Source organism: Chrysoperla carnea, chromosome 5 (genome assembly GCF_905475395.1).
Source record: "Chrysoperla carnea chromosome 5, inChrCarn1.1, whole genome shotgun sequence".
Lineage (NCBI taxonomy): Eukaryota > Metazoa > Arthropoda > Insecta > Neuroptera > Chrysopidae > Chrysoperla > Chrysoperla carnea.
Genome location: NC_058341.1, coordinates 40,196,358 through 40,218,477, shown reverse-complemented (window position 1 = coordinate 40,218,477; position 22,120 = coordinate 40,196,358). Strand labels below are relative to the sequence as shown.

Genomic DNA, 22,120 nt, shown 5'->3' with positions numbered 1-22,120 from the left:
GGTTTTGCGGAGCTAGAAAATTTTTAATTTTGCCGTAACATTAAAATTGATTAACTAATAATCGTTTCTTTAATTACAGTAGCGAGTAGTCTCAAATTCAGTAGTTTGAAACACCCAGTAATCCGACACTCTCAATCCGCGCTTTCCATACTACTTACTACGTCTGCGAGAGTACATTCGTTAAAATTGATTGCTGTATTTTATTAACAGCCGAACCAAAAAAGAGGTATGTTAAAAGTTTAACCGCTATGTGTACGTATCTGCCTGTCTGTACCATCGTAGCTCCTACAAGGATGAACCAATTTTAATTTTTTTATTTTATTTGAAAGGTAATTTAATGGAGAGTGCTCTTTGCTATGTTTCAAGTGCGAGTTTAGAGTTCCGTACCCGAAACATTTGTCGGAGGTTTATAATTTTGTAAACACTTGTTTATCGTAAGTTTTTCTATACAATCCCATACAATTCGATCCGGATCCTGCTTCGATTCGATCCTGATCCAATCTTGATTTTAATTCATGTCGGATTAGTGAGCTTTACTGTATTCTAGCTCTCGCCATAACGAAGTTTCAGAATGTTTGTAATCACTTATGGAAAAACGATAAATACTATGGATTATCATTAGTGCTATGTCTACTTTGATATACGCTGTGACTGCTATTTCAAACCATTTTTTCATAAAAAAATTGTCTAAATTTAATTGTTAACAAAAATGTCACTCAAAAAATATTATCTCTCCAGAGAATCTTTCAGCGAAAAGACTCAGATATCAATGACATAAGAGTCCCGATACCATTCAGCCGAGTGAACTTAAAGAAATAAATTTATAAAAACGATATATTTTATAAATATTCACAGCGTATACGAAATATTCTTGAAAATATTATTCACGAAAAAGCAACTTTTAGGACATATCATAAATTAAAATTTAACATAAAATGATGATTTTTAAATAAAAAACGTTCAAAATCATTGCCTTAATATTTCTAGATAGAAAATCAATAAACTGAATTGGCAAAATTTGATCCGAATAAAAATTGCTGATTAAAACATTAATAAAAACAAATTACATTATATTAACGGTGTGATGGCGTTAAAAATTAGTTAGGTGTGAGTATTTCTTTTTATAAATAGTTTTATTGATCTTCATCTATAACTTCAAAACAATCAAAATCTTCCGACCACTGTACAGATTCATTTATTGTATTTTTATGATCACGAGTAATAACCACAGCACCATTTTCCGGTTTACTAAAGAAGTCATCATCAAACGGATCACTTTCTCTAGCAAATATATTAATCGATTCAGACTTTTTTAAATTCAAATCTTGTCGCATTGTTCCAGATAAACGTTTTCCTAACGAACTTTTTTGTTTTCTACTTTCATTAAAATTGACACTTTTATCTAAATTATTCTTCGAAGTAAATGCATCCACACGTTCAACAGTTTCTTCGGCTATACGAACATTTTCACTATCGCGATCACTCGGTTTGTCTGTTGGAGAAAAATCATCCTCAAATTGTGATTCTTGTCGGAAATTAATTTTTGTCCTTGATGGCCGATAATCTTTCTCTGGTTGATATTCATTATCAAAGAATAGTTGTTCTCGAGTATTAGGTGGTTTTCTGTATCCTTTATCAAAAAAATCTGTTTCAAATGTTGCTTTGGTACTCTTTGGAGGGCCATCTTTATCAAAATTATCAGATTCGAACTTTTCTGCATTACCGGACACAAAATCGTCAAATTTAAAATTTCCTACCGGCGTTGTTGCTTCGAAATCACTATTTTGTGAATGCCGTTGTTTTGGTAAATTGGATTGTGGTGATTCCATATCAGACTTTGGACTAGTTAAAGACTTTTTGTTAGTTTTGGTTATATTAAAACCATATTTTGTTTTTGGACTAGGTGTATCTAATGATTGTTCAGAGAAATCATCTTCGAATGGAGATTTTGGATGTCTATCTCTGCTCCTGTGCCTCAATGTTAGACCTGGATCTAACTTATGCCTATTATATGTTATTTCTGAATCCCGACTGCGAGCCCGTCGGCCAGTAGTTTTGTATCGCCGTTCTCGTTCACCATCACTGCTAGCCATTACCATATGATACGGATTTTGTTTTGATTTATTTTCACCAGATTTCCTATCCATTTCTGAAGCACTTGAAGGTCTTTTCCAATTTCTTTTGGCTGTAAGATATCGACTTCCATGTGGTTCTTCATCAACTGGATATTCATCATCCCAAGACTCTTGACCAGGATGATTTCTTGAATAATATTTATCTTCATCACAAATTTTTTTCCTATCACGCTCTCTCCACATTTCTTGGCTGTATCTATTTGAATATCTAGGCTCTTCGATGTATCCTAAAAAATTCAAAATTATAAAATTAACAAGATGAAGGGAAAGTTTGTTCGTTTGTATATTTGTCCTTTTATGACATTTTTTTAAAAGTATTTTCCCTGAAATTGGCTTTTGTTTAAGACTTTGGTTCAGTTTAAGAAGGTATGGAAGTATTTGCCTCCTTTAAGGACAATAATAAGGTAGAAAAAAGTTTGGCTTTGATCACCTATCCCTACAATATCTTTGTTTAAACTTTAGTCTATTTTAAGGATGCACAAAAGCCTGTGCTCCTTTAAGGAGATCCTCTTGAAGTTACCATTGTCATAATAAACAAAAGTTTAACAAATTTCAAATAATTTTAGAAAATAAAACTGTTTCTAAACAAATTTCTTAAAATTGTTAGTTTGAAAAATGAAGTTAAAACTAAGTAAGAATATATGTGACTAAATGGAACTATAAAATTACTCCGGAAACAGTACCTGAAACTTTTACAGGATAATTATTATAATTTAAAGTTTCATAATTGCATAAAATTTTTAAATTTTATCGCCAATATAAGTGGTTTTCTTATAGTGACGTCAGAAGGCACAAGAATTAGCATAGAAAGCAATATAAAAACTATAAAATAGATTCAAGTAATAAAAATTGTGGGTAAAAATTTAATGTAATTAATTACCAGCATCGGAATCTTGTTCCCAATCTCCGCAACAGTGATGCTCGGAATCAGGTAACGGTCTATGTCGCCGTCGAGGACCATGTCGCCTATCTTCCATGCTCCAAACATCTTCAACAGGTCCCGTTCGTCGACTGTGCCGTTCTCTAGACCCTGATCTTCTATTTGACCAACGAACTTCGGGATGATCGGCTTCATATCTGCGATAAAAAAGATATTTATAAAATAAATCTACAAAACAAAAATAGAAAGCATGATAAAAAAACTTACTCATAATCATCTTCTTCGTCCCACGAATCCCTACTTTTACGTGAATGTGGAGGTCCTCTTCGACGATTCCAATCTCTGCAAGGTTCCTCTTCCCATGGTGAAACATCACGAGATGATGACGACTGATGACCTCTATTCCATGAACTAGAAGTTTGTTTAATACGTCTATCTCGCCCACCATGATAACTTCTCTCCATTTCATATTCGTCATCGTAACTGTCAGTTGATCTTCGATGTCGCTCTTTTTCTTCTCGAGATAATTGATGACTGTCATATTTTCCACGTAATTTTAATTCTGAATCCCACCAACCTCGATTATCAGCATCAGGTTTATTTCTTGGTTGTTTTGGCCATTGTTTATCACTGCCGCTACCACCTGAATCTTTTCGATTACGCCAATCAACAGTTGGAGATGTGTTTGTAAATTCCTTAGAATCAGATGACCATGGACTGATTCCTTCTTCACTTTGATTATGCTTTTCTTTCGGCATCGGTTTTTGAATTTTAGGTGTATCAAATATTGCCCAACTTTCCGCTGTTGTCTCCTTTTTCTTTACATCTGGAGAACGATTATCCATTTCAGGTGATGAGTTGCTAATTACATCGGACAATGATCCCGAAGTTAAATGATTCGTAGATTGTGTTACAATTTCTGTAATTGGAATTGGTGATTTATTTGATGGCGATTTTGCAACGGTTATTTCATTATCAATATCTTTTGTCGGTATTTCATTCATTTCTAACTCAATTGATTTTCGATATTCAATAATATTCGACTCCTTGATTTTTTCTGAATTAAATATTGAATTATCAATCGAATGAAACAAGTCAACATCTTCCTCTTCTTTATTGGTCACTTGACTCAAATCATTTTGTTCATTTTGATGCTCAACAATTTTGTCTTCTTTATTTTTTATTTCATCTTCGTTTACATCAATATTCAATTCTTTTTCTTCTACATTTGTTTCTAAATCTTCGACAATAATTTCACGTAAAGCGGCGTATCGATCAGCTGACGGTGTAGTGTTTGTATCTTTTACAGGTATTTCATCATTTAATTTAATATTCTGAATATTTTCCGTGATAACTTCAGGTATTGTTGTACTTATTTCTGGCGTTGAAACCGTAGGTATTTTTGCACTTTTTTCGGCTTCATCTTTTTCTAAAAGTTCACGAAATACTGCATATCGATCAAAATTTTCAGTATTTGTTGCAGTTACTTTTGTACTATCATTAAAATCGCTAAAATTCATAGAAAATTCAGCTTTAAATGTGGGAAATGTGGAATCTGTTTGTTGACCACTTTTTTGATCATAGTATTTATTACGATTCGAAATGTATTCTTGTAAAAATGCTGTTAATTCCACTAAAGTCATGCTTGATAACTTATTTGCTGGAACATTTAATTTTGCAGCTAATTTATCTAAACCACTTGTAGTTAAATCAGTTAACGTAATATCTGAAATATCTTCAACAGGTTGAGGTTGAGGCTCTGGTTTTGGTGGTTTAATAGTAGGGGATGCATAGTTCACAGGTGATTTCTTTTTTGATACTTCACGTTTTTGTGGGGGCGGAAGTAATATAGGTGCGTCTTTTCTTGTTGTATCTTTTTTCTGAGGAGGTAAGGGAGGAGGTGCAACTGGAGTTAAATAATCTTCTTGACTAGATGTAACTGAAAGTGTTTTTTTAGGTCGTTGTGGTGCCATTCCAATTTCCCATTCAGATTTTTGAGATTTCCTACTAGGCACTGGTAATGGTGGACTTTTATCTAATGAATCCAAACTATTCATTTCACCATCAATATAATCGTAATGTGAATCTAGATCTGTATGTGGAGGTCTAGGTGGAGGCTTCATTAACATATCAGTTTGTTGTTTTTTCGGAGGGAGCGGAGGAGGCTTAATTGTAGGTGTTATATTTGATGATGGGCGTGGAGGAGGTTCTGGAGCTGTTGATTCCGATTCCGACGATAAATCTAAACTTGGATTTTCGTGTAACAACGATAATTCTTTTCGTTTATCCGGGAATTCAAATTTACAGTCAAATGTATTTTGTTTTGAAAATAATGACTTAGATGGAGATGCAGAATTTTGCAAAGAAAATTGTTTTTCAATGGATGTTATATGTTTTTCAATTGAAGAAACTGTTTTCGATTGACTTGGTGATTTTGAAAAGTTGTTTTCCGATGTCGTATTATCATCTAAAATATTTTCGATTGGAGGGAATTTTAAAGAATCAATTAATTCTTTAGTTGTATCTGTTTTAGACGCTAACGATGTATTCTGTATTGGTTTTAATTCTTGTTTGTTATACATTTTAAAATCGACCACAAAGTCTGTATTGAATGGATCCTGTGGCTGCGGTCGAAATTCTTCTTCTGCAAATGGATCCACTTTATCAAATGGATCGTCTGCAAATGGATCCATTTGAAATGAATCAGTCTTTTTATCAAAATTTGCCTTGAACGGTTTTGCGGTTTCCGTTGTCGTGGTTGCACTTGCTGTAGAAACCGTTGTTGCAGGAAGCACACTTGATGTTGGTACTAAATCTTTTAGTACTTTCTTTGGTGGATTTTTTAATTCTTGGAAAAATAATTTTTTATCAACATATGGTTTTATTTTTCCTGTGCCTAGTGGATCTAGTTCGGTAAAAACATCAAATTGGGCTAAAATTTGGTTCTTAGTTTCTTCATGTTTTGAAGCCTATAAAAAAAGTAAACTTGTTAGAACAGGAAAAATCATTTTGGTAATAAAATAATTACTTGTTCTGTAGCACTTTCGTTAGTAGTTGAAGTAGCACTTGCAGGTCCACAATCGTCATTTGTAAAAGACCCTGCAGAAAACCATTCGGAATTATCCGTAGGACTATCAAACATTGAACTGTCTTGTCGTGATGTATCACTACTAGCAGATAATAATCCTGGACGTGGACTAAATATACTACCAGATTCACTAGCAACACGATTCGATCTTTCTTTAGCCGATGGAGGTGGTGGTAAAAATGGCTTCTAAAATGAGTAAATAAAATAATTAAAAATTAGATTCAAAAATAAAAGATGATGAAGAAATATACACAGATAACCACGTCATAATTTGATGGCAGTAGGTTGTGGGTTCATTTTTTGCCATGATGTTTCATATTTCTTCAAATTGATTTATGTCAAAAATATTATTTGGTATACTTACGGGAAAACTTGTAAAAGAATCTCCGAATGGATCAGATACAAAAGGATCTTCTTTATTGGGACCAAATGGATCTGACGGTGTTATTCGTTCCATTTGATGGATACCTTGTTGTATACTACTTAATTCTAACTCCAAGTCTACTAAATCGGCAATTGCTTCTGGTGCGGGTCCTCCACTAGCACCTTTGCTGGAATCACTGGTGGATGATAGTTTCCCAGACACGCTTGATTCACTTATTGAGTTCATTTTAGATGTTAAATGTGAATCTCCAAGCTGTACGTAATATATTGGAATTATTAATTTTGTATAAATACGATAATCATCGTGTAATTTTGATATTAATTGTAACTGGTGTTTCTTGAATTCAATGTTTAGAGTCGAACTTGGAATAAGCAAAAATTTAAAATTTATCCCTTACGTAGGTGGAGAAGCGATTTCTCTCCCTTACGTACGTAGAAAAAACAAAAGGAGAAAATTTGAAATTTATTTAAATAATGTTCCAAGAGGGGAGAGAGTTACAAAAGCCATAAGATGAGAGTCACGTGTGAAAAAGCAAGAGCCCTGAACTTTCGGTTGCACAGGCGACACTTCTGGTCAAAAGGCTATTGAACCAATTGCATTAAAATGAGCCTTTGTAGATCTCAAAAAGACAAATTACGAGTATAATGACCGACTATATTTAATTTTAAAAAAATTACACTTCGATATCTTCAGTAGTTTTTGTGTAGGAGTTAGATGATTTCTTAAAAAAATTTAACTTACATAACCTATTTTTGAATTTGAAACATATGATTTTTGTTCAAGATGTTGTTTGGCTAATTCAATTTCTTTCTTTTTCAATTCAAAAACGACTTGAAACAAATCTCGCATGGCAATGACTACCTAAAAGATATAAATAATCAGATATTAATATTGATTACATTTGAAGAATACATTACTTATTTATTCAAATCAATAGTTTCGTGCAATAAAACAAACGAAAATCGTAGTATATTGCACGATTTATAAAATTGAAAATATACATTTTAATGGGGGGGGGGGTACCTCACACTATAAGCTTTTGACCTTTTGAACTTGGTACACTCATGTACCTTGTTCAATACTACAAGTTATTTCAGAATTTAATCTGAAAAATTAAATAGGCGATGAATATAAAAAAAATAATTTTTATTCTTATTTTGACAACTTGTTAAAATTAAAAAAACATTTTTTCAAATGCCTCAAAACTTGTATTTTGAAAAACGAACCGAATTTGATGATTGATCAAAACTTGAGTGTTTTATTTAAAAAATTTCGGTACCTCTATAATTTGTGTGTTCAAATAAACTGGAATTTATGAATACGAACAGTTTAGAACAGCTTAGAATTTAAATATTCATTATTTACCTGACTTGCAGCTTTGTCGGTTTTAATTCCAAAAAATCGATGTCCGGTATCTGGTGATCCAAAAATATACCCAAACGCTCTTGAATCAGACATGTCTTGAGCGATGAACGATATTTTATGAACAGGATGATGATAAAGAGAATCCTATTAATTAATAAAAAATTAGTAACTTAACTGAGGTAGTTTTTAAATAAGAAAACTTACTCCAGTTTTTTCATCTCGTAAGCGAAGACCATCAATTGCCACATGAATTGTAATGCGTTGTTTATGTTCTCCAGCTGCACGTATTGCCATTTTTAAATCGGCGAGTGCTTCTTGACACATTCGATCACCACGTGCTTCACTTACTTCCAAAATTCCGATAAGTTTCGCTTTAAAACTTACCCCTTCTCCCAAAAACCTGGAAGGTTCATTTTTATCTGTAAATAAAGAAACTTAACATCATTATTCTTTTGAAGCAGATAATTCATTCAAATTAGTCCATGCAATCAGAATTTTTTGCTCTAAATGCAAATAATAAGCAAAATTAATATATTTTACTTTAAAATGATACTACCTGACAACATTCCATTTTACTAAAAAGCAAAATTTTCTAAAGCTATAAAAAAATTTTATTTTAAAAATATTTCTTAAATTTTTTTAACGCAATTTTTCCGTGTTTTTTTTTTGAATTACGAGATGTTTTATCTCGACTTTCTTACATTTTATATTTCGATAATTTGTATTGTTTCATTGATAATAATTCAATTAAAAATAGTCTAAAGTCAGTATATACAAACAAAAAAATTTGCCCATGTTTAATAGTTCGAAGGACAAGCCCAAAAAACCGCCGATTATATCATCGTGGAGATTTTGTATGTGCGTTTCTTATGTCTGTTGGACAACATCAGTGATCGTCTTTTATCACAAATACGTAAATATTATTTCTTCAACGTTATTTCTGTAAATATAGCGCCACTTATGTACTTTTTCTGTATGAAAAAAATAGATTATTATCAATCTATGAGAGTGCTAAATTTACAAAGATAGTGTACGCCTGGTAAAAAAGTGCGATCGCAACGGAATATAATCGAAAAACGATCTATTTGTTTTCTGCCTAAAGCCATCCTCGAAATTGTGCAAATTCTATAATTTTGTTATAGAAGTCATGTCTTGAAAATGTGTTAATCGTCAATATGCTGTTTTTTGTGGCGAGATCACTTCCTCCACGGACCAAATTTCTGGCTACGATGGCCTGATGATTCATATCAATTGTTTGGGGGTGAGATACCTTTAAACAAATATTCAAGCCTATTTTTAAAATCTATTTACGACGTTTACTTCTGAATATTAATGGCTGGAACAAAATTGTTAAAAAAGATACAAATATGGACTTTTGAAGTTCTATATAGATCAATTTCCCGACGATTTATTTATAAGTTCCCATATCGAAAATCTCGAAAACTATTGATATGAGAATTTCAACAAGTGATATGAATGAAAGTTCAGATCGGAGTCTCAACATATTTTATGTGCTTTAAATACCGATCTAATATTGATGCTAAAATTTACATACCATTACATTTATACACAACTATAACTCGTTCAATTTTATTTAATACATTATTGCGTAAGTTTTTATATTTAAAACAGTCCATAACTGATTCATAGCTTCGAACTACTTTTTGAATTATATTCATAATTTCATTTTAACTAAATCAATTTCCTTATTGATAGTACAGAATATAGATTTATAATAATAAGGAATTCTTTTTCCGTTTTTGATAAGGAATTAACCAACTTTTTATTGACTGACTCATATTGATTTTTATTCTAAGCGGAAATTGTTGGTTCTAATCATATAGTATTACCTCTACGGAGTGTCTCAAAATAATTGAGAGAATAGTAGTGTGATGTATAGGCTGAAATTCTAAGAAGAAAGTTCCTACACTTTTTGAACTCAGGTAACATTATTGGTTACACGAATAAATATTCACGCCAAAATTATGCATGACTATAATATCCACGGATTATAGCGAATACATTCTTTTATTCACTTTTAGACTTCAATATCCCTAGAACCAAATGAAGACCAAAAGAAATGACGAAAGATGAGCATAAGCGTCATTATCACATTATTCCAGTGTATTTGACAAAATTGCCAACCCGTGGATCAGTAAGTGAACACAATCACAGGGTTAATCTAAAAACCCACAGATCCATGCTAACTCGACCCCATTAAAGGCATGGCCAATCCGTGGATCAGAGAATGAACGCAATAACAGCGTAACCCAAAAAGCAAAAAAACTCGCAGGCCCAGTAAATTTTCTTATAAAGACATTTCTAGCGTTTGATCAAAAGTGATTTCGCGATCTACTTGTTGGACAATAGACACACTTGATTTATATCACTATGTTCTTCTAATGCGGTGATTTTGTACATCCTGTATATACAGATTATAATGTATTCTGTTATAAAATAATCTTATTGGGATAATCCAGACATATAAAGGAAACATTCGAATCTCAAACCAATGGAAGTCATTAGTTTTTTCGATTGGATGTATATACAACATGCTTCAGTTTCTTAATTTATATAAGTGTGATTTATTGAGTGGTTACATCCCCAACTCTATACAAATTTTTAGTATCCATAGATCCAATTTAAATTATATTCTAGGATATGGCACGTAAAAGAATCCATGAATCCTAACTTTCTGCCACGTGGTAAATAAGTTCCTGAGTTGATGTGGACATATTCTCTCATTGGATATATATATGGCAGAGTGGCCATTTTCGAGATAGAGAGGAAGGGGGGAAAATTGAAAAAAATTCCCTAACGACCGCACAAATGTTACGTAATGCTAGCAGGTTTACCCTGGCTTCCTTTCTTGACTAGTATAAATCAAACCATTTTCTCCGTTTTGAGCGTTTGGTTGGAGAGAGAAAGGGGAAATTTTTGGCAGAAGCATTTATCTCGAAAATGGCCGCCCTGTAATATATATGTCCAATGCGAGAAAATGCTCCACATCGGCTCAGGAAGTTAATTACCACGTGGCAGAAAGTTAGGATTCATGGATTTTTTTACATACCATATCGTAGAATATTATGTGTGCTGCATGTTCGTAGCGGATCAGATACAAAATTATGATCATCCCCTACAGACAAAAGATACCCGTATTATTTTATAATTATAGTGCAATTCAAAATTTTGCTACATTTTTTCCCCAAATTTTTCCAGAATAAAGTTTTAAATGTTTAGGCATGTGGTAATTTATGAAAACTATGAATAATATGTACTATGCATTCATTTTCATACATTTGTGAATATACCAAGTGTATCAGAATAAATGATTAATAACCGAGGGAGTGATACGGTACATCAAAATAAACATTTTGGTATGAGATATCTGTGTCCGGAAACACTTCGTGACTACAGATGTTAACAGTTTTGCATACTGTTCGAAATTCTGCCTAATCTATTGTATTTTTATTATAAATTGTTTGTATCTTTTGCTCTATCTTTAACAGATTGTGAGTGAAAGAAAAGAAAGAACAAAACCAGCCTAAATTTAAGAAATTGTACGAGATAGAGCAATACTTAAAAAGGCAAAAATATTTCTCATAAAAATATCAATTTTTGTTCGAAACAATTTTTCGAAAATCCAACGTATTAGGTTTAAATTCGACACAGTATGCAATATTTCTAACGTCTGTAGCTCTGGGTGAAAGTGTTCCTGGTTTCTGGATACTTGCTTCTCATGCCAAAATGCTCGTTTAAGTGTACCTTATCATCTTCTAGATAATAGACAGTTAATTCTGATACACCAGGGATATTTATTTGAAGTTCACATGGATACAGTTGCATAACACCGCTCGTTAGTAAGTTACAAGCTTAAACAAAAGCCTTGTACTATTTAATTTAGTAATAAATCAAAAATAATGTTTGCACGTTATTTAACTGTATTTATAGAATAAAATTAAATTTAAAAATAGGTTTCGTATGTTCATATTAATAGTGCGATAGCTAAGCAACAATTTCTTAAAACAAATCGCAAAAGTATTTGTTCTTATAATCATAGATTCATATTTTGATGTAAAAAACTTGCATTATGCAACAAATTTGTATATTTTAGTTGTTCAGGCATTAGTCATAAACTCTCAAAAAAACCCTTCCATAAGCGCCGATGCAGAAAATTGAATACTAACATTGACGTTGCCAATTGACACTGACGTTTAATACTGACATTGAACCTTTAATTTATTTGAAAAAAAAAAACACGAAAATCCAATTAGTCTAGAAAACAAGTGAAATTTACAAAATTTTAAAAACCTCCCTACAACTTTTCGGGTACGAAACCCTAAACTCGATTTGAGAAGGCTTTAAGGGAAAAGGTAATTTAATGGAGAGTATTCTTAGATACGTTTCAAGTGTGAGTTTAGGATTCCGTATCCGAAAACTTCTCGGGGGTTTTTTAAATTTTGTAAATTTCATTTGTTCCTTAAAGCCTTTTCCAAACTGAGCTGATTTTGAAGATCATCGACTATATTGCATTTTTATGACACTTATCGATTGAATAAAAACTTTGGGTTTTTTAGAATTGAGACACTTTTCATAAATGGGTTTAATACCTTATTGCTAAAGCTATTTTTAAGCTATTTGTTAGATAGCACAAAAAGTATTTCACCGTAGTATTGTACCTTTAAACTATAAAATGATATTTCCCGGTGAAAAAAATGTGACATCGTTTGTTCTCTCCTGAATTACCCTTTATTTGTCGTTTAGCCACCGTACTAAAGTGAGTGTAGGTGGACAAATAACTGTTGTAATACATATTTAAGGAATTTCATGCAAATGATAAAATAATCTCCTCTCATTATTATTACGTATTAAAATTTTTCTTTGATTATAAATGATGCTAATGAGCCTGTTGCATTGACTAATTAATTTTAATTCATTATATTTTTTATATCTATAATTTACAGGGTGTTTTAAAGATTTGAACAATGTTCGCTATCCGTTTGGGAGCTAGGCGATCTTTTTTCGTGACAAAAAGTAAATATAGTTACAAAACAAGTGAAAATAAACAATTGACTGAGTTGAATGTTGAAATACTCTGAATAGAAAAGTGTTGAATATCTATAATTTTTTTTTCGTTTTTCGAGAATGTTTCGCAATACCACTAGTTGAAGTTACCTGTAACTCTTTATCTTTTATAGTTTTGGAGAAAATGGACACCAAAGTTTTGTCCTTATTTACGCCTTCACGAGTAAAGAAAATGATGTCTACGAAAATATATCACAAACAAAAATTGTTCAAAATATTCGTTGATAGTCTTTATTGAGTACTATTATCGTCAATTTTATCAGATATCTATGGCATGGCTTAAAAGATAGAGGGGGTGGTCAAAAATTTTATATTTTGCATCTATCTTTTTGGAGCTTTGTATCAATCTCTATGATTATTTGAGAAGAAAAGTTATTGTAAACTTCTTATACTTCTTTGAAAGAGCAATCCGACGATATGCTATTTTTTTAAATGGAACAACAAATGGGAAATTACACCGATTTTAAGAATTCTAGAATTTGATTTCAGTGATATAGCGAAGTTATAAGGGTTCCTTGTTCATTTTTGATGACGGAACCCTAAAAAACGAGTCCATTATTGTTGGTAGGTATTCCAAGATTGTTTTGATACTTCTTAGATTTCAATAGTAATTTCTGGCTAATCATATCTCCTGATAATTTCCAACTTGTGGCTACTCTGCTATTGAGATTTAACTGTTATAAAATTGCTGGGACATTCTGTATTATATTATTAAAGTTAATTATAGGCTAGCCACATTTTTATCGAATTTTGATGATTATGAATTTTTTTTTTAATGATAAATAAATAATTTGATTACATCAACAACACTTAAGATTTAATCTTTAAATGAATTAAAAAAATTCTATGCACGTGCCGGAATGTAAATGCATACACCAATTATGGACAAGAAAGATTACCTTGTTCAACTAAAACGCAAAAAGGATAAATTAAAACAAATACAGGTCATAATAGATCGTGGGTCTATAATCAAGGGAAAATTTAATTATTCTTTTTGTCTGCCATTTGGGCGATAGATAAGTTTGGTTATCAAGAAAAATATCGTTTTAACTGTACTCGAGTGTTGAAGTTTTTCGATTTTCGTATTTTAACAGTTTTTTATGCTTGTTCTATTAATGAGTTGCAAACAACCTCGCATTTGTTCTGCTTATTGTGTTTTCAATGATTTTTTTTCATCGGTTACAACTTCTTTATTTCTTATTATCAAACTTATTTTTATCAATCTTCCAAGTGGCAGACAAAAAGAATCAGAGAAATTTCTCTTGATTATGGGTTCACGGCCTATAATATATACAAAAATAATATAAAATTAAAAAAGGCGTGAAAAAAATATGCTCTCTATAAAAAAGCGCAGCTATAGAAATCGTAGGGTAACTTACATTTACATGGACTGGTCTTTTTCCTCAAAGTTTGCATATTTATTTTGTAAATATATATATTTGCGTATCTCAAATTTTCACTACATTATTTTAATAAAATATTTTAAGAAAAACAAACAAATAAACAATCACACCCATTGAGTAGAGAAATAATTATCACATATTACACAGATTTGCATATTAAACTTGATAACAATTATTTTTAAAATATGTTAACTTTAATAAAAAATGTATTATGGTGTATAGCGATGCGTTAAATTCAATCATTTTGGGAATTTATTTAGCGATTTTGATCTTCATTTACTGTAACCACAGCACATTGTCAGTAAAAATACTATTGATTTTTAACCCCCCATTTTAATAATACAACCCCTTGCAGGAATTATATAGAAAGAAGATGCACATGCTCAGATATCGCAAACTCAATCAATACGCCACCCTCTCGAATTCGAAACAGGTAACATTTTTTTTTTGTATTCAAATGTCAAATTTGATTTTCCCACGTTGATTCTTTTAATATAAATATTTTACCATATTTTTAAATCTAGTTTTAAAGTTGTGATAAGAAAAAAATCTTTATGTTTAGAAGAAGAGAGTTTTTAGTTTATAGGTTATTTTATTTAGAAGTTATTAAAATAATATTTGTTTTTACCATTTTGTGAGTTCGACATTGTTTTAATTTTGATTGAAACATTCTAATATCATTCATTTCACGTCTTACATTGTGATTTTTTTAATAACAGTAGTTTACAAACACTCAATTTCATTTTTTGTTACTTTTTTTGTTTGTCAAGTTTGACAATAACATTATGCGCATGTTTAAAAATGTATACACGGAGAAGGTTTAAAAGTATGAAAAAGAAATTATTTTATTCATTTTTTAGCTCTTACTCTTAATTGATAAATACAGTTTAACTTACCTATTATTTATTTAGTTAATGAGCAAATTCCGGTAATAAAATTCCTATTCGCAATAAGAAATATTACTTTTTGAACATCATGAAGTGCAAAGTTAATTGTTATTACCCCATCTATATTTTACAATAAAAATGTAATTTCATAATGACGCTTAACGCTGGCTTTGAGAGACAAATTAGGGTTTCATCTAGCTGAAAAAAATAGAACTATGTGCAGCGTCAAATTTAAAAGATGTAGCTTCATGATGACGCTTGACGCTGCCTTTGAGCGTCAAATTAGGAATCCACCTAGCTCAAAAAAATAGAACTATGTCTAGCGTCAAATTCATCGGATAACCTCATCTTTAATAAGCCACATGGTAATAATAAACAGCAATATCCATAATGGGTGGTGAATATTAATAACAATTGTTCAAAACAATTCTTTGAAGCTGCGAAAGTTTTTTCCCCATCCAGATGACAGCATGTCCCAAACAGATCACGTGACTTAATTTGACGCTCAAACTCATCGTCAAGCGTCATCATGGAAATGAAGATGACGCAAAAGTTTATTTTTTTAAAAAGAAACTTTTCTTGATTATAAATTTTTTTCTTAATGTTTATGGATTAAACTGTTCATAACTAGCCATATAAATCTATGCTTTGAATTTATTTTCCCTTCAAGAAAAAGTTTAATCTCACCAGATTTCCTGTCTCCTCTATCTTAAACTCTTTGGAGATTGTACTTCTTTACTTCTACCATCCATACATCTGAGTCAAATATTTTTCGAAATATAAGTTCCTTTTATTAGGAAAAATTCAATATTATCTGTGGCACTAATGAAACCACAAATTTTGCAAAGGACTTTAGAAACGAACGGAATTTATTCTATTTCAAGCTTGTAGACGTAATTAAAAATTCAATTTCTTAAATAAAACACAATACTGGTCAAAAACTAGCGCCGTAGCACCTATAAAAGCTATTATTAAATGGTAGGTATTGCAGATATCTCGTAAACATGATATGTAGATAATACAGAGTGCTACTTGTTCACCATATATAATTTTACCATATGCAGTTACAAGAGAGCGATTCTTAAGGTTGTTGAGACACTACAGAAAAAGAAAAACCATTAACTTAAAATTCTGCGAAACTTTTCTTATTCATGTTAAGAAATTGCAATTAACGATCATGATTTTCTATCTGGGTAATATTTTTGCAATTACCGGGTGTTGACTGTTGATCCCGGGCAGGGCCGAATTAACCCATGTGAGGGTTAACAAATGGCTTAACAAATCAACATTACACCACCTTGTGTACCACCCTTCTCATAAAAATTTCCCTTTCTCCTCTTCCTCCTTTTCTCTTTTAACTCATCTTTATCCCCGGGGCTCCTAGGCAGTTGCCTACTCTGCCAAGTGCTTAATCCACCACTGATCCCACGACTTCTCGCAAACAAAGCGCTTGTTTAGCCTCTGAGCTACGGATCTTTGTTATAATAAAATAAATATTGTTTCATTACCTGAGAACTTGTTTTTTTTTGGATTAACGTTTTGAAAAAAAAGCCACTAATTTATTTTATTGGCATATTATTGTTATATTTAAATATTTTTTATTTACAATATGAACAAATGAAATACAATATTTTGATTTTATATAATAAATTCAATAAATTTACTTCTTAATAAATTACAATACTTATTGAATTTAATTATTATTAATTAATATAATACAAAAATTGTTATAAATATTATTTCTTGTGCAGTAGCAAAAAGTATAAAATATTTTTTTTCTACAATAATAAAAAGCTACTTACGAATTAATTTATTCATATTATTATGTATACATTTGAACTACATTTATTACAATTATAGCTATAATTATATAATCTCTATTTATTGTTTTTTTTTGGATACTTGATTGCAATTTGTACCTGCATATTGTTCTTTTTTTTAAATTATACTCATAATGTAAGGAACAATGGTCTAGGATCAGACAAAAGAAAAGCATACCCTCGATTGTTATTTTTAGATTGAAATTGTTTTTCGCATTTGGAATATTGGCGCTCCACTTGCTCCAAACTTGGTCCGGCGCTGGTCGCATCCAACCATTAATTAGTCGTTCAGGTAACAGCCTAGCCTTTTACTAAACGATGTTTCAATGTTTGACTATTTAACTTGTTTTCACGATAAGAGTTGCAGTGCTCAGATAAATACTATGACGACGAATTTTCAGAAAGTTCAATTACTTTGGGAGAGGCTGTGGCAAGTAAGCCACCTTTTGATGGTCAGGGATTCCAAAAATGTAGTTGTGAGCTTGTTGTGAATCAGAGTCGCAATAATAGATGTGCCCGTTTTAAAAACAAAGTTTTTTGCGGATTCAAATGCCATGGAAGTTTAACTTGTGTTAACAAATAATATTTCCTTATGTATTATTTTATTAATATTTAAGGATAAACTTTTCTAATGTCAGATACTGTACCACAAACATATTTATAGATGAGTAAAAACTTTCGAAAACAAAAAGTTATCAGATAATTTTGGGACAATTAATTTTTTTTTGTAGAAAGGTAAAAAATAATAAAAAATTTAGCACGGTGTTTTTAGAGTTGCCATGGTAGGTATAGAACACGTGTCAATATATAATGAAGACTATCGAAGAGAGAAGTATTATTGTGTATTATTTTACAGAGAATTTTCCACTTTCACGTTTGTTTTAAAGCTTCCTCCACACTTTCGCGTAGTAGCACGAAGTCGAGCGCACACCAGAATGTGGTGAGGACAATCGCCTGCCCTTGCTTCGCCTCGCTTTCACTACATAGATATTGACATTTATTCCCAGTATGAGATGGAAATTTTAAAAATAACGCAATTTGTTTTCCTTTGGCTACCTTTCTACAAAAAAATTTCCAATATTGTCCTGATAATTTTTTATTTTTGTTACTTTTTACTATGAAAATAAATAACAATTGTTAGTAAGGTGTTTCTCTTCTACTGGTCATCCTTTAAAAATAGGTAATTTTTAAAGCAAAACTGGCTAACGATCACCTTTAAGATCATTATTTGTTGTTAATTCATCGTCTACGTGCGTTGAAGTTCTTTCTATCTTTAAAACAATCACCCCAAGTTTTTTGTTTGTCAAAGCGAACTTAATTTTTAAAGAGAATCACCTTAATAATTAATATATAAACATAAAAATTTAATAAGAAAAAATTTAAAGAAATCTAAAGCTTTACAAAACATGCAGTTTAAAAATAAAATAAAAATTCGAACAGAGAATCTATTACGGTTTTTAAAGACGAGCAATTTGATTGTTTTATCTAAAATTAATATTTTGGGAGTCAAATAGTGTAAAAATGAAAGGTATTAACTTTTTTTAAACTTTCGATTTTTCCAGGGTGGGTATTTCCCACACTTGTATTCCACTAGCTACACTATTGGTAAAGTCTCCTTTTAAATTTTGTTTCCATCATCTAGAAAAACCGTACAATAGGCCTCTAAATATAAATTCTTATAAATAAAATATAAATTATGTGAGCTGCCTAAAAATTAAGTAGTAATTTTAGTTTCTTTGATTTATTTACATTTAAATAATGAAATAAAATTTATTTTATAAACAATTGAGGAAGTTAACAAATTTTTACATTCTATACAGCATCACTCCAATAGAAATTTATTATAAAGTTTTTCTTTAATCATTAGAAAAAAAGGATCATTTTCCTTGCGTTTGTTTATTATTCAAATTATTTTCGAAATCTTATAGATCAGGCAGTTTCAACAGAAAAAATGACATGACAGAATACAGTCTGCGCTTTTGCATACTTAAAATACGGATAATTCTTAATTCGGAATGCGAAATTTTGTGGGCTAAAAAAGAGCTCATGTTCGTGAGGGCTGAGAGATATGGGAAAATTTATTTTGAAACTTTATTATTTATGAATCAACAAGCTACTATTGTTACTAACAATTCGGCGGGAATCAAATGCAAACATTTTATTTTGGCGTTCGATTTTCGCCGAGCTTTTTAAGTAACAGACAAATGCTTCGAACAAAATTTGTTTGTTCTTTTTGAAAGAATAACGTTCTAAGAGAAATCTGCGTCATGTAACATCTGCGACCACATTTCAATCCGCATTAGGATCTTATTCAATTTTGAGTATTCAAAACGGCATCAGTCTGTATTCCAATATTCCACTTTTTCTGAAAATCGTCTGATCTGTTATCAAATATGATGAACACAGTTTTATTTTTCTAATAATGGAAACGGTAAACGTTATTCCTGAGAGAAGTACGGCCGATAAATATCATAAAATATAGATGGCAGTACTTTCTTTTACCTTCAGCATATCTGCATACATTCCGTAAATCAAACTAGAAAAATGAACTGTGACTTAACTAAATGTTACTGCATAAAAGTACATATATGTTTGGAAGAAGGGGCATTTTTTATTATTGAATAAAAATTAATAATTAATACGGAAGACAAAATTGAATGGTATTTAAACTTTTTTTAAAATGTTCAATCAGTCAGGTTTTTGTTTTTAATTACATTTAGCTAAAGCTGTATAATTGTCACTACAGAAGGCAGTAATGGATACCAATGAACCCTGCTATTCTAAAATGTCTCAAAAGAGTCCATCATTTCAAATAAAAATTTTGTTTAAAATCGAAATAATTAAAATATAAAAATTTGCAATCAACTAATTTGAACATGCTTGACGGTCACTTCTTTTAACGAACTCTACACTATTAACAAATTTTACAATTCAATTTTTAATAAAGCCACAAAGTAATCAAGAGATTATGCAATTCTTTTCTTTATCTTCAGCATTCGGTTTTTTATTTGGTGAAGTTCCTGCTCCAGCAGTTTGTTGACGTCGTCTTGCACATGCTAAAGCATCATTCGGCACATACGAAATTCGAACACCTCCATAAGCTCTTCGTGGGGGTAATTCATAAGCAAAATCATCACTACTTGAACTAGACGAGCAAGTGGAACAATAACTATCAGCATCGTCATCGTGCTCTCTACTGCTACTTGGTACCATATGACTTTCTGATATTGATTTTCTTGGATCGTGCATTCTATCGTCAGTTCGACGTTGATGTTTTGATCGCCCTGAGTAACTTTGACTTCTTGGAAACGCTCGATGATCACTTCCAGATGCATCAGGCTCATCGTTTTCAAAAGCTTCATTATTATCTCCTTGAAATCGTACACTTAGTTTTGTCCTTCTTTGCGGTGAGCTAGGAGATAATGGCGTTAACTGACCTGATGATTGGACTGGAAGTTCAGGCATTGATGCTGCATGGCCTGTTCGATTAACATCTTCTGGTACATTACTTCCATTATTATTTTCACATTGAGGATTAACATTTAAAGGCAAAGGTGGGGATGGGGAATGTGGTTCCCATCCATCTAAGCTTAAATTTAAATCTGCTAAGTGTAGAGGTTCTCGACTACGATCTCTAGCATGCAGAAGCCTTTCTAAATCTGGACTTGTTGGTTGTGGAGAGCCTGAAGTACTATTTGATGCACCCCCTCGTTCATGTAATAGTCGTTCTAAGTTTCGTTCTAAAATTACTCGATCTAATCCTTTTCCACCGGCTGGTGGAATTCCTCGATTCATTAAATCTTCGCTGTCTTCATTTGGTGGAGGTGTTGTAGGTAATGGTGGAGGCTTTGGAGATCTTTGTAAAGCTCTTCGGCCCATTTTTGGCGAGCGTAATGGTGGTGATGATCTTGGCAGACTGTGGTATCTGGTATATTGATTAGCATGCATTAAAGGTCCAGTAGGTGAGCCAGGACTACTGGGACTTGGTGGAGGAAGCGCAGGACGGTGATTAGGTGAAGGTGGTGGTGTACTACTGCCAGTTGGTGATGGCGCTCTACGTGTTCGCGTTTGTCGTGGTATACGTGGAGCTGGACCGCTACTATCTGATGGTGTTGGCGGTTCTCCTTTGCTGCATGCTATAGAGCAGTAAATAGCACCACGTCGTGGAAGAAATGGACGACCAAGTAATGAATTTCTACAGGTATGACAGCAAAAACATTGTTCCGTAGCATGCCAATGTTGACCTTCGTGACTCATTTGTCCTTGATCTACACCGATTGGATCACCACATGAATCACAATATTCAGCAAACATTGCATCGAAACAGTGAAGACAATAAGGTCGCGAATCTCTCATTATATATCTTTGGCCACCAAGTTGTCGTTCGCATTCTGTGCATGCAAAATGTTTCATATGCCATGCACGGCCTTCTGCTTCTGTACATTCATCGGCTAAAATTATCTGCAAATAAAAGAAATATTTTTAAGTAAGTATGTATTCTTAATATCTTTAAGAAATTTAAACATACAACTGCGTAAAATAGATATTAGATATATTCGAAATAGCTTAGTGTAGATAAGTATCGAGTGATAGTAAATGATTGAAAAGATAAAACATACGATAAACAAATCATTATGACAAAGTAAATTGTATTTTAACTGTGTACATGTGGCTGTGAAGCTTTCATCAACGAATCAGAGTGGTTTAATAACAGTTGTTACACTATAAAAGCGGTTAAATCTCACTTGCTAACGAAATCAACATTAAAAACATATTTCAATTTCAAATGTTTTTAGAGAGAGCTTTTTCTGGAAACGTGTACGTAATTTATCGTTTCTTTCCTTATAATGTAAACCAAAAGAGATGTTCAGAAGCCCCAAAAATAAGACCAACAGCACAGTTTAAGCAATAGATCCACAGAGGGGAGCCGAGACAACTCGGTTTAAAAAAGTTACTGATTCTGATATTGTCAAAGCTTGGTATCATATTAATTAATATTCCTGTGAAAATGAGTTGAATTATATTGGGAATATTTTTTTGGTAGCTAGTATTTGGCAAATAAGTGATGGTAT

General features: G+C 31.8%; 2 protein-coding genes across 4 annotated transcripts in view; both read right to left on the bottom strand.

The window, feature by feature from the left end:
• Positions 1 to 1,028: 1,028 nt before the first annotated feature.
• LOC123299907 (protein disabled) lies at positions 1,029 to 15,279 on the bottom strand. 2 transcript variants are annotated; one of them, XM_044882320.1, is made up of 9 exons: positions 15,238 to 15,279; positions 8,058 to 8,272; positions 7,854 to 7,997; positions 7,230 to 7,349; positions 6,468 to 6,740; positions 6,044 to 6,289; positions 3,283 to 5,984; positions 3,016 to 3,212; positions 1,029 to 2,362 (listed from the first exon to the last, which is right to left on the bottom strand). In XM_044882320.1, exons 2-9 carry the CDS (start codon positions 8,175 to 8,177, stop codon positions 1,134 to 1,136), a joined length of 5,031 nt encoding a protein of 1,676 aa, XP_044738255.1. In that variant the 5' UTR covers positions 8,178 to 8,272; positions 15,238 to 15,279; the 3' UTR covers positions 1,029 to 1,133. The 2 variants fall into 2 exon arrangements, with proteins under 2 accessions (XP_044738255.1, XP_044738254.1); XM_044882319.1 differs by lacking the exon at positions 15,238 to 15,279 and adding an exon at positions 14,318 to 14,356.
• A 4,629-nt stretch (positions 15,280 to 19,908) lies between these two features.
• The window catches only part of LOC123300218 (protein espinas-like), a 632,746-nt gene continuing 630,534 nt past the window's right edge, over positions 19,909 to 22,120 (bottom strand). For both annotated transcript variants that reach the window (XM_044882745.1, XM_044882746.1), the window contains exon 5: positions 19,909 to 21,509. In XM_044882745.1, the coding sequence (XP_044738680.1) occupies positions 20,007 to 21,509 (1,503 nt within the window). In that variant the 3' untranslated portion in view covers positions 19,909 to 20,006. The remainder of the gene's footprint in view (positions 21,510 to 22,120) is intronic.